This window comes from Coregonus clupeaformis, chromosome 21 (assembly GCF_020615455.1).
Source record: "Coregonus clupeaformis isolate EN_2021a chromosome 21, ASM2061545v1, whole genome shotgun sequence".
In the NCBI taxonomy this organism is placed as follows: domain Eukaryota; kingdom Metazoa; phylum Chordata; class Actinopteri; order Salmoniformes; family Salmonidae; genus Coregonus; species Coregonus clupeaformis.
This window is the reverse complement of record NC_059212.1, coordinates 50,971,295-50,984,411: the sequence shown is the minus strand read 5'-3', so window position 1 is coordinate 50,984,411 and position 13,117 is coordinate 50,971,295. Positions and strand designations below refer to the sequence as shown.

General features: G+C 43.1%; 1 protein-coding gene across 1 annotated transcript; it reads right to left on the bottom strand.

Annotated features, from left to right (window-relative positions):
* Positions 1–6,873: 6,873 nt before the first annotated feature.
* On the bottom strand, positions 6,874–8,505 carry LOC121535604 (zinc finger protein 333). The gene is made up of 2 exons (XM_045206052.1): positions 8,421–8,505; positions 6,874–8,244 (listed from the first exon to the last, which is right to left on the bottom strand). Exons 1-2 carry the CDS (start codon positions 8,503–8,505, stop codon positions 7,133–7,135), a joined length of 1,197 nt encoding a protein of 398 aa, XP_045061987.1. The 3' UTR covers positions 6,874–7,132.
* Positions 8,506–13,117: the final 4,612 nt, after the last annotated feature.

Genomic DNA, 13,117 nt, shown 5'->3' with positions numbered 1-13,117 from the left:
CTTCGCTCCTGCCTGCCGAACACCAGCCCTTACCGTCGTTAACAGAACTGAGGGAAAACTGCCTGACAGGAAGGGTTGAAGGACTGTGTCTACCGGTTGCCCCCGCCTCACGCTAGCACAGCAGGCGGGAGGCTGGGGCGACACCATGTGCTAGCTAACTAGCTAGCTTGTTAGTGACACCATGTGTTAGCTTGCTAGTTAGCTAGCACACAGTGTCGCCCACTCCTCCCGCGTGCTGTAGAAAACTGTGCCTGACAGGCGTGGGCGAAGGACACTGTCTACCGGTGTCTCCCCCGCTTATCGCTAGCACAGCAGGTGGAAGGATCGGGGGGCCACCATGTGCTAGCTAACTTGCTAGTTAGCTGGGACACTGTGTGCTAGCTAACTTGCAGTATAAAGAGGGGTTCCTGCAGATGCAGGAATGCCCACATACAGGAACGCCACGAATTGCAGGCCGCAATTGTGCCCTTCAAGAGTTTTGTTATCTGCCACACCCCCTTAGAATCAGCAGTTGTATTGTCGGAGGAGTAAAGCATGCACACATTTAAAGAGGAACTTCCTCCTAGAACCAACTTCTCTGGTTTAAACGGCCTATGTGGCATCGATATGAGTCAAAAACATACATTCTAGTGTCAACATTTTCTACAAAGTGTAAATAGGCACATTTTGTACCACCAGACAAAATGGTGATACAGTATTTTTATCGGCTGTGAATGACAATAGAAGATGAAAGACAAGTGTAATATTTGTACATTGTTATATTAGAAGAACACTTTCTACAGTATTATGTGAATTATGGTTTATTCTACATGGAACCATTACACTTGCAAGTTATCAAAACACTTTGTTTAGAATATCTACATAAGTTCAGCAATTGCACTCTTCTCATATTCCTCTGTAGGTTACTAACCGATTCAAAGCTTCTTCCTGGAGGAAGCTTGGTCAGTAGCTACATAATAACAGCTGTTGCACGAAATCTAATATTAAGGAAGTCTCAAGGTTTTGCTCGCCTGAGGTAGAGTTTCTCATGATAAGCTGTGCGCTGACCAACTGGCAAGTGTCTTCACTGACATGTTCAACCTGTCCCTGACTGAGTCTGTAATACCAACATGTTTTAAGCAGACCACCATAGTCCCTGTGCCCAAGAACACTAAGGTAACCTGCCTAAATGACTACCGACCCGTAGCGCTCACGTCTGTAGCCATGAAGTGCTTTGAAAGGCTGGTCATGGCTCACATCAACAACATTATCCCAGAAACCCTAGACCCACCCCAATTTGCATACTACCCCAATAGATCCACAGATGATGCAATCTCGATTGCACTCCACACTGCACTTTCCCACTTGGACAAAAGGAACACCTAGGTGAGAATGCTATTCATTGACTACAGCTCAGCGTTCAACACCATAGTGCCCTCAAAGCTCATCACTAAGCTAAGGACTTTGGGACTAAACACCTCCCTCTGCAACTGGATCCTGGACTTCCTGATGGGCCGATCCTCAACACGGGGGCCACTCAGGGTTGCGTGCGCAGTCCCCTCCTGTATTCCCTGTTCACCCATGACTGCATGTCCAATCACGACTCCAATACCATCATTAAGTTTGCCGATGACACAACAGTGGCAAGCCTGATCACCGACAACAATGAGAGGTCAGCGATCTGGCCGTGTGGTGCCAGGATAACAACCTCTACCTCAACATGATCAAGACAAAGGAGATGATTGTGGACTACAGGAAAAGGAGGACCGAGCACGCCCCCATTCTCATCGATGGGGCTGTAGTGGAGCAGGTTGAGAGCTTCAGGTTCCTTGGTGTCCACATCACCAACAAACTATCATGGTCCAAACACACCAAGATAGTCGTGAAGAGGGCACGACAAAGCATATTCCCCCCCAGGAGACTGAATAGATTTGGCATGGGTCCTCAGATCCTCAAAAGGTTCTACAGCTGCACTACTGAGAGCATCCTGACTGGTTGCATCACCGCCTGGTATGGCAACTGCTTGGTATCTGACCGTAAGGCACTACAGAGGGTAGTGCGTACGGCCCAGTACATCACTGGGGCCAAGCTTCCTGCCATCCAGGACCTCTATACCAGGCGGTGTCAGAGGAAGGCCCTAAAAATGGCCAACGACTCCAGCCACCCTAGTCAGACTGTTCTCTCTGCTACCGCACGGCAAGCGGTACCGGAGCGCCAAGTCTAGGTCCAAAAGGCTTCTTAACAGCTTCTATCCCCAAGCCATAAGACTCCTGAACAGCTAATCAAATGGCTAGCTGCTACTCTGTTTATTATCTATGCATAGTCACTTTATCTCTACCTACATGTACATATTACCTCAACTAACCTGTGCCCCCGCACATTGACTCTGTACCGGTACCCCCTGTATATAGCCTCGCTGCTGTTATTTTACTGCTGCTCTTTCATTATTTGTTCTTTTTTTACCTATCTATTTTTTACTTAACACTTATTTTTCTTAGAACTGCATTGTTGGTTAAGGGCTTGTAAGTAAGCATTTCACTGTAAGGTCTACACCTGTTGTATTCGGCGCATGTGACAAATACAATTTGATTTAATTTGATAGTGGTATAAGAAGAGTGCCAACTTCCTACATCTGACTGTTTTTATTTAACTGCCTGCTGGACCCATGGGTTGAGGCCAACTCTGTCATGTCCAGGATGGAGTGTCATGCACTCTACCCCTCCTATCACCTGACTGCACCTGTCCATAACCAGTAATACATTACATAGATGGAAGGGACTTCATCACCCACTGGAGACTTGAAGACAGAACCTCACCCAGAGAGATGTGCATGTCAGTGTGTGGTTAGACAGCCAAATCCTTAGAATAGACCAAAGAAATAGAATAGACTTCCCTGCTAGTTCTGGGACAGCTGAAGTTGTACCAAAGATGTATATGCTCCTTGTTCTGTGGTTGTGCTCTACACAACGTATTTTCATTTGCGAAGTCGAGGCATACAGTCGTGGTCAAAAGTTTTGAGAATGACACATTAATTTTCACAAAGTCTGCTGCCTCAGTTTTTATGATGGTAATTTGCATATACTCCACAATGTTATGAAGAGTGATCAGATGAATTGCAATTAATTGCAAAGTCCCTCTTTGCCATGAAAATGAACTTAATCCCAAAAAAACATTTCCACTGCATTTCAGCCCTGCCACAAAAGGACCAGCTGCCATCATGTCAGTGATTCTCTCGTTAACACAGGTGAGAGTGTTGACAATAACAGACTGGAAGCTTTAAAAGGAGGGTGGTGCTTGAAATCATTGTTCTTCCTCTGTTAACCATGGTTACCTGCAAGGAAACATGTGCCGTCATCATTGCTTTGCACAGAAAAGGCTTCACAGGCAAGGAAGGATATTGCAGCTAGTAAGATTGCACCTAAATCAACCATTTATCGGATCATCAAGAACTTCAAGGAGAGAGGTTCAATTGTTGTGAAGAAGGCTTCATTGCGCCCAAGAAAGTCCAGCAAGCGCCAGGACCGTCTCCTAAAGTTGATTCAGCTGCGGGATCGGGGCACCACCAGTGCAGAGCTTGCTCAGGAATGGCAGCAGGCAGGTGTGAGTGCATCTGCACGCACAGTGTGGCGAAGACTTAGAGGATGGCCTGGTGTCAAGAAGGGCAGCGACGAAGCCACTTCTCTCCAGGAAAAACATCAGGAACAGACTGATATTCTGCAAAAGGTACAGGGATTGGACTGCTGAGAACTGGTGTAAAGTCATTTTCTCTGATTAATCCCCTTTCCGATTGTTTGGGGCATCCGGAAAAAAGCTTGTCCGGAGAAGACAAGGTGAGCGCTACCATCAGTCCTGTGTCATGCCAACAGTAAAGCATCCTGAAACCATTCATGTGTGGGGTTGCTTCTCAGCCAAGGGAGTGGGCTCACTCACAATTTTGCCTAAGAACACAGCCATGAATAAAGAATGGTACCAACACATCCTCCGAGAGCAACTTCTCCCAACCATCCAAGAACAGTTTGGTGACGAACAATGAATTTTCCAGCATGATGGAGCACCTTGCCATAAGGCAAAAGTGATAACTAAGTGGCTCGGGGAACAAAACATCAACATTTTGGGTCCATGGCCAGGAAACTACCCAGACCTTAATCCCTTTGAGAACTTGTGGTCAATCCTCAAGAGGCGGGTGGACAAACAAAAACCCACAAATTCTGACAAACTCCAAGCATTGATTATGCAAGAATGGGCTGCCATCAGTCAGGATGTGGGCCAGAAGTTAATTGACAGCATGCCAGGGCGGATTGCAGAGGTCTTGAAAAAGAAGGGTCAACACTGCAAATATTGACTCTTTGCATAAACTTAATGTAATTGTCAATAAAAGCCTTTGACACTTATGGAATGCTTGTAATTATACTTCAGCATACCATAGTAACATCTGACAAAAATATCTAAAAACACTGAAGCAGCAAACTTTGTGAAGACCAATACTTGTCATTCTCAAAACTTTTGACCACGACTGTACTGTCTTAATTAGCAAATCAATATGATAGCCTATTTACAGCAGAAAATATTTTGTCTTTGTAACAAACACACCCTTCGATTTTTTTGTTGTTGATACATTTATCTACACTCTAGCTGGCCATGTTTTGTGCAATGTCCACATGTAGCTTCCACCTGTAGGGATATTAGTTCTGCTAATTGTCCCCCGGGAATGATCTAACAACAGACATAACGAGAAACGGGACTAGACAAAACTAGCCTGTTATAGAATATTGTGTTGACATCAGAGCTGACTGAAGAAGGGATATTCAACACATTTGTTGATATCAAGTTGCAAGCTATTTTGTAGCAAGGTGTTGTAGACCTAGTGTCTCATGAAAAACATTCCAGACACTTCTTGCTATCTTGGCATACAGTGCCTGCAGAAAGAATTCACACCCCTGGACTTTTTCCACATTTTGCCTGAATTTAACATGGATTAAATAGAGATTGTGTCACTGGCTTACACACACACACACACAATACCCCATAATGTCAAAGTGGAATTCTGTTTTTAGACATTTTTACTACTTAATTTTTAAAAAATGAAAAGCTGAAATATCTTCAGTCAATAAGTATTCAACCCCTTTGTTATGGCAAGCCTAAATAAGTTCTGGAGTAAAACATTTCTTAACAAGTCACATAAGTTGCATGGGCTGGCAATAAGTGTTTAACATGATTTTTGAATGACTACTTCATCTGTCCCCCACACATACAATTATCTGTAAGGTCCCTCAGTTGAGCAGTGAACTTCAAACAGATTCAACCACAAAGACCAGGGAGGTTTTCCAATGCCTCACGAAGAAGGGTACCTATTGGTAGATGGGTAAAAATAAAAAAGCAGACATTGAATATCCCTTTGAGCATTAATTATACTTTGGATGGTGTATCAATACACCCAGTCACTACAAAAGATACAAGCGTCCTCAGTTGCCAGAGGAAGAAACCCACTCAGGGATTTCACGATGAGGCCAATGGTGACTTGTAGTTACTCCACAATACTAACCTAAATGACAGAGTGAAAAGAAGGAAGCCTGTACAGAATAAAAATATTCCAAAACATGCATCCTGTTTGCAATAAGGAACTAAAGTAAAACTGCAAAAAATGTGGCAAAGAATTAAACGTTATGTCCTGGATACAATAACAATAACTTATAACAAGGCCAAATATACACTGGAGTTGCTTAGCAAGACAACATTAAATGTTCCTGAGTGGCCTAGTTACAGTTTTGACAAATATTGCAAATATTGTACAGTCCAGGTGTGCAAAGCTGTTAGACTTACCCAGAAAGACTCACAGCTGTAATCGCTGCCAAAGGTGATTCTAACATGTATTGACTCAGGGGTGTGAATACTTATGTAAATTACATATTTCTGTATTTCATTTAATACATTTGCAAAAAAAACTACATTTTCACTTTGTCATTATGGGGTAGTGTGTAGATGGGTAAAAAACAAACAATCATTTTGAATTCAGGCTGTAACACAAAGTGTGGAATAAGTCAAGGGATATGAATACTTTCTGAAGGCACTATAACTGATGACAGAGAAATATCAGCCAGCTAGATAGTTACAGCTCGATAGTCTATCCCGAAGCTGTGCTAGCTAGCTAGCTGCTGTCAGGTTGGCTAAACACAAGGTCAACACAGGCTTTAGCCTACACATAGAACTGAATTAGCAGATCATCTTGAGATGGCGAGTCAGTCAAGAGGCGAGAAGTCAACTTAAAAACTTCTAAGTCTCCATAGCAGATAGCTTAGCTTAACTCGCTGTCACTAAGTTACTCACCACTGCCCTTGTTTGTTTGTTGTGATTGAATGGCAAAGAAATATCCACATTAAACCACAAAGACAACTATTTTGGGCTTCAGTAATGGACGCTGCATTTCTTAATGAGCACCGGAACACAAGCAGAATCGGTGAGTGCAGTTCACCTTTAAAAATGATATGCTACTTATCCTTTTATCTATAAAAATGTCTTGCACAACTAACTTAAAAACGAATTATCACTTTACATTTATTTTGGGATCTATCCCTGTAAATGTCCTTTCCTGATGACGCTTGAGTGGATAAGGACTGTCATTACATACAAGCACATTTTCATGCCCATCACTCTCCTCGCCACCTCCCCTATTACCTTTTCAAGAAGAGACGAGAGGACTGAGGGTCACATCACACTTTTCCCTACTTTAAGCCCCTCCCTCTTCTCTTTGTTTCATCTTTTAGTTTCTTCTTGCTGTTAGTCTGGTGTCTTGCAGTGATCTGTTTTTTTGTGTTTAGTTTCTACAATTCTAAATCAACTTTGGCTAATTAAAAAGCTCTATATAGGTCCCATGTATTATTAATTTTAAAGCGCAGATTGACTCATAAAATCAATACGATTATTTATTATATAACATTGTTTTTATGATTGTGGTACAAATACACATTGTTACCAGTTGTAAATAGGTTGTTAAAACGAAAGTGAGGAGCCATCAATAGTCAAACATGAAAACCATTTTACAAATCAATTGTGAGGAAAACATTTGAAAATGTCTCAAAATAACTTCTGTACCACATTTTCACATAAAGTGTTACAGAACAACTATACAATTAAGTTCCATCTCATGAGACTACATTCAACTTTTGTGTGGATCCCCAGGGTATGCGGGCACCACGTATTGAGACACTGGACTCTCTACTATGTGAGTTCTCTGATGCGATGTCATTTTGGAGCGCCTGGTGAAGCATTTCCCACACTGTGTGCACTCATAGGGCTTCTCCCCGCTGTGGACCATAGCATGTCTGATCAGGTTGCACTGCTTGGTGAAACTCCTGCCACACTGTTCGCAAGTGTACGGTTTCTCTCCGGTGTGACTCCGGAGGTGTTCTTTGAGCTGGCAGAGACGCTGGAAACTCTTCCCACAGAAAGTGCAGCTGAAACGCCTCTCGGTGGTGCCGCCCGACCTCCACTGAGTCCTCATTCTCTTCACCATGTTAAAACTACTGCGACTCAGGCTGTATCCAGAGAAGGTGGAGGTGGTGGCCATGTTTGACTCTGTCATGCACTCACTCAATCTCACCGTTGCTTCTGAAGCCCTGTATTGATGCTGCATTGGCTGTAGAGCTAAACTATTTCCTTCATTATTTGAGTTCAGCCTCTCGCTGTTCTCTCCCTCTGGCATCTGTTGTCTAGTCCCATCAGCCATTGTCCTGATATGTCTTTTCATGTGTGATGCTGCACTGAACATGTTAGCATGTGGTTTCCATATAGAAGAGTGAAGCGATGGCCCCACATCATCTGTCATAGTAGGAACGGATGGCAGCCCACTATGAGATGGGAAAATTGAGATATTCTGAGAGTACTCTTCTGTGGAATGAAAGGAGAAATCTGGGTGGCCATCAGGGTCAGTATCTCTGCCTGGATCCACAGAGGTCCACAGCTGCCCATCAGTCTCATCCATAACAAACTGGTCAGGTCCTGCCAGGGCCGTGGTCTGATCTAGCTCCTCCTCTTTCTCATCCTTCACCATCACTAGGTCTAGTGAGTCCTCGTCCTCGTCCTGCCGGTGCTGCTCTGTGCTGAACACTTCTGTAGACGCGAGCCGGGGTGTACCTGGTTCCTCTGGATGATCAGAATTGGGGTAATGTTCCACTGAGTCTTCAGGAGATATGTTGGGTTGTGTGATGAATTCTTCATTACAGTACCGTTGTTCAAAGGATGGTGGTTTCCTAGGTTTGGAACCAGGCTCTAAAGATTTCGGGATAAACATGAAAAACATTACAAAAGACCCTTAACAGTTAGAACTGACTGTGTGTCCGTGCGCTCCATATGCCAGAACATAAAACACCCAACACCAATGTAGCAATTTGGAACGTGCATACCACCACACCCACACAGTCTTCCATAGACAGACAGAGCAGTACCCCTTATGGTCGCACCCACCCTCTCCAGTGACCCTGAGCTCTTCCTGAGGGTCAGCCTTCCACACGTCCTCTGCTGTCTCCTCATCTTTGATCAGTATGGGTTCAGTCTCCACTCTCTGCTCCACATCTGTAGGCTGTAACAGGGGACTGAGGTTATTACTCTGGACACAAACCATATCTAACCATTTTCATACTCATGAATCACACAAAAGCGATAAATTCTCCTGATATTCCAATAGCAGAATTGATCCAAGAGGTCAGGTCTCTATAGTTGTAAAAGGTGATGCATCACACCTGGGGTTGAGAGTCCTCTTCAACAGCCATCTCTCTGTCTCTCCACTGTGAGCTACTCTTCTGCTTGTTCAAAACAATCTTGACTGGATATGAAGATGTCTCTGATGCCATGGGGTAAAAACATGGAAAATAATTGTATTCAGTCAAATATTAGGGCTATTCACACATTTGGGTTTTACATATGCAATCAATTTACTAGCCTGGAGACCCGACGTTAAATTTCATTGAATTCTACGTCGGGCATAAATGAGCATCTGGATCAGGAAAGTTTCCTCTCACAACCTATACAAGCCAGAATGTTGAATAAAATTATATTTTAACTTACTTTACCGGTTGTCCTTGTTGTTGTTGCTTTTGCAGGTAGGAAAAGCGGTACGGCAAGTGATACCGGAGTGCCAAGTCTGGGACCAAAAGGCTCCTGAACAGCTTCTACCCACCAAGCCATAAGACTGCTGAATAATTAATCAAATGGCTTCCCTGACTACTTGCACTGACTCTCTAGCACCGGCTCTATGCACACTCACTGGACTCCACACATACTACACACACTCCAACACACACATACACTACATAAGCTCACACAAAACACAGACAGATATATTGACGCCCCAAACACACACACCGACACTTTCACATACGCTGCTGCTACTCTGTTTATTATCTATCCTGACTGCCTAGATACTTTTAGCCCTACCTACATGTACATATTACCTCAACTACCTTGTACCCCTGCACATTACATTTACATTTTACATTTTAGTCATTTAGCAGACGCTCTTATCCAGAGCGACTTACAGTTAGTGAGTGCATACATTATTATAAAAAAATAAAAATCATACTGGCCCCCCGTGGGAAACGAACCCACAACCCTGGCGTTGCAAACGCCATGCTCTACCAACTGAGCTACATCCCTGCCGGCCATTCCCTCCCCTACCTTGGATGACGCTGGGCCAATTGTGCGCCGCCCCATGGGTCTCCCGGTCGCGGCCGGCTATGACAGAGCCTGGATTCGAACCAGGATCTCTAGTGGCACAGCTAGCGATGCAGTGCCTTAGACCACTGCGCCACTCGGTTGAGACCACTCGGTTGAGACCGAGTTTCTTTCTTTGAGTTCCCAGCTGTCTCGAAAGCACCAATAATCTGAATACAGGTCACTCCATAGTGCTGCAATAGAACAGGTGAATAGGCACAGCACCCAAACAGCATCATTACATATAGTATCTCTGTAGTTTTCTCACCCAGACATGTAGTTCTTTATCCAGGGGTCAAACTCAAACATGGTGGGTCTAAATCAGGGCTGTTCTATTCCGGTCCTGGAGGGTCGAAACATCAGTTTTTTGTTTCTACCTGGTAGTTAATTGCACTCACCTGGTGTCTCAGATCTGAATTAGTCCCTTATTAGAATGACTGACATTGAACAGCCCTGGGCCCGGTTTCCCAAAAGCATCTTAAGGCTGAGTTTTCAAGACCACCAACAGTATACTAAGTAAGAGACCACAGTGTCATAATCACACCACATACCTGCTCTGTGCTTATAGTCGTTTCATTGCAGGAAGACTTTACGGAGATGCTGAGTACGTGGATGAGAACCACAATGGTTCTAATGATGAACTTAGCCTTAAAATGCTTTTGGGGAAACCAGGCCCTGGTCTAAATAATTGAGTGCTACCAGCCCGAGACCGCCTTGCCAGCACACCTGTCAGACACACTCACCCACCTGTCAGACATCTCCTTCCACTTGGTAAGCATCTTCCTGGGGCGTGTCTCTATAGGAAGGTCTAGTCTCTGACAGAAGTAGCCCACCACCCCCTGGTCCTCCAGTAGCAGAGGCACTCTGTAGATTGACGACACGTCTGCCACGCAGATCACCTGTTCAGGTTCTACATGACATTAACTCTGTACCGGTACTCATTGTATATAGTCTCGTTACTGTTATTTTATTGTGTTACTATTTTTAGCAAAACATTTTAGCACATTTTTCTTCCTTTTTTGGGGGGGGAAAAGGCTCGTAAGTAAGCATTTCACGGTAAAGTCTAAACCTGTTGTATTCGGCGCATGTGACAAATAAAATTTTATTGTGAGACAATATCCACAGGAAAGTATAATTAAATCAACCTTTCAAAGCGCTGGTAGGGCATTCAGATTTCTATCACCTGAAGCATGCACAAAACCATGTAAACACGTGCAAGAGCTTGGCAAGTATGCATGGTGGCGCGTATGTATTTTCATACATGCACGTGATAGAAATCTGATTATAAACTGGGTGGTTTGAGCCCTGAATTCTGATTGGCTGAAGGCCATGGTATATCAGACTGTATACCAAGGGCATGACAAAACATTTAGTTTTACTGCTCTAATTACATTGGCAACCAGTTTATAATAGCAATAAGGCTCCTAGGGGTTTGTGATATATGGCCAATATACCACGGCTAAGGGCTGTGTCCAGGCACTCCTCATTGCGAATAAGAACAGCCCTTAGCTGAGGTATATCGGCCATATACCACACCTCCTCGGGCCTTATTGCTTAAATAAACTACTAGCACTTTGAAAGTCGATTTAATTATACTTTCCTGTGGATCTCACGCATTCCTACCTGCCAAAGGACCAACCGCACGGACAACCGGTAAAGTAAATTAAAATATATATATATATATTACATTCTGGCTTGTAGAGATCGTGAGAGTCAACTTTCCTGATCCAAATGCTAATTTATGCCCGACGTTGAATCCAATACAATTCAACGTCGACAGGCTATACATTTATCATGAAAAATAACAAACTACCTTTTCGTCCTCGTTTCTTCTCCAACTCGCTCTCCATTATTTGCCACTTCCTTTTCAATACATCAATATCTCGCTGGCTTTGGGTCATTTCCAAACGTATAATCGCACAGCTATCATCTACACGTTTGTTTATTTCTGCTACAGCTGCTTTAGCTAATACCTCCAGAATGGATACCAACTGCGCCTGAAAATTACAGCTCGCCATCTTGTCCAGCCCAAATTACAGATGCGTATTGCCTGTGTGAAGTAAATAGTATTCAATTTCCAAGATAATGTGCAATAAACAATCCGTATCTGTTGATAAATGGCAACAATGTAGTGAAGCGGGAGATAAGTGCGCAATTGCAATCGCTGCTCTTCTTCTATGGTATAATGGCGTTAACAACAATTTGATGTGTATTCCGCCACCTACTGTGCGGCTGAATAATAAAGATACTAAAAAAATGAAATAATGTGGGTAAAAAATAAATCTAATATCATACAAACTGACAAAAAATAAATTAACTAAACTAAATCAACCTGCTTTTGTGTAAAAAAAAATCATAATAAAAAAAATCAAATCAGGTCCCTTCACAGGCTCAAAAGACTCCTGTGAGGGCGGGACATTTCCTAGCTACAATGGTCCTTGCAGTGATTCTGCCTTGAAGTCTTGGAGCCACTGCTATCGCTCTTCCGTTCAATTCGTGAAGGTAAGTATTTATTACCGTAAATATGAGACTGCAACAGCCCTTCAAAAATTGTATAAATTAACACCGGCCAGAAAATAACAGGGTATATTCTAATCTGCATATACAGTGTAGGGTAGCCATAACTATTGACAAAAAAAAAGAAGACGTTTTACGATCTGAATAAAGAATTCAGATCCTAAAACGTATGATCTTATTAGTCAATATACTGTATATGGTTACATGTCGGGGAAAGTGCAGTACAATGCACAGTGCCTTCATAAAGTATTCACACCCCTTGACATTTTCCACATGATGTTACATTTTCCACTGATGGGCGGCAGGTAGCTTAGTGGGTAAGAGCGTTGTGCCAGTAACCGAAAGGTCGCTGGTTCTAATCCCCGAGCCGACTAGGTGAAAAATCTGTCGATGTGCCCTTAAGCAAGGCACTTAACACTAATTGCTCCTGTAAGTCGCTCTGGATAAGAGCGTCTGCTAAATGACTAAAATGTAAAATGTTACGTGACAGCCTGAATTAAAAATGGATTACATTTAGATTTTGTATCACTGGCATACACACAATACCCCATAATGTCAAAGTGGAATTATGTTTTTAGACATTTTTACAAATTAATTAAAAATGAAAAGCTGAAATGTCTTATGGCAAGCCTAAATAAGTACAGGAGTAAAAATGTGCTTAAGTCACATAAGTTGCATGATTTTTGAATGACTACCTCATATCTGTACCCCACACATACAATTATCTATAAGGCGCCTCAGTTGAGCAGTGAATGTCAAACACAGATTCAATCACAAAGACCAGGGAGGTTTTCCAATGCCTCACAAAGAAGGGCACCTATTGGTAGATGGGTAAAAAACATTCTAAAAGCAGTCATTGAATATCCCTTTGAGCATGGTGAAGTTAATAATTACACTTTGGATGGTGTATCAATAC

Excerpts from the sequence above, each read along its gene's own strand:
- LOC121535604 (XM_045206052.1), bottom strand. The coding sequence starts at position 8,505 with ATGAGGAGACAGCAGAGGACGTGTGGAAGGCTGACCCTCAGGAAGAGC. Across the intron at positions 8,245-8,420 it reads GGTGGGTGCGACCATAAGGG|AGCCTGGTTCCAAACCTAGG; the intron begins GTACTGCTCTGT and ends CGAAATCTTTAG.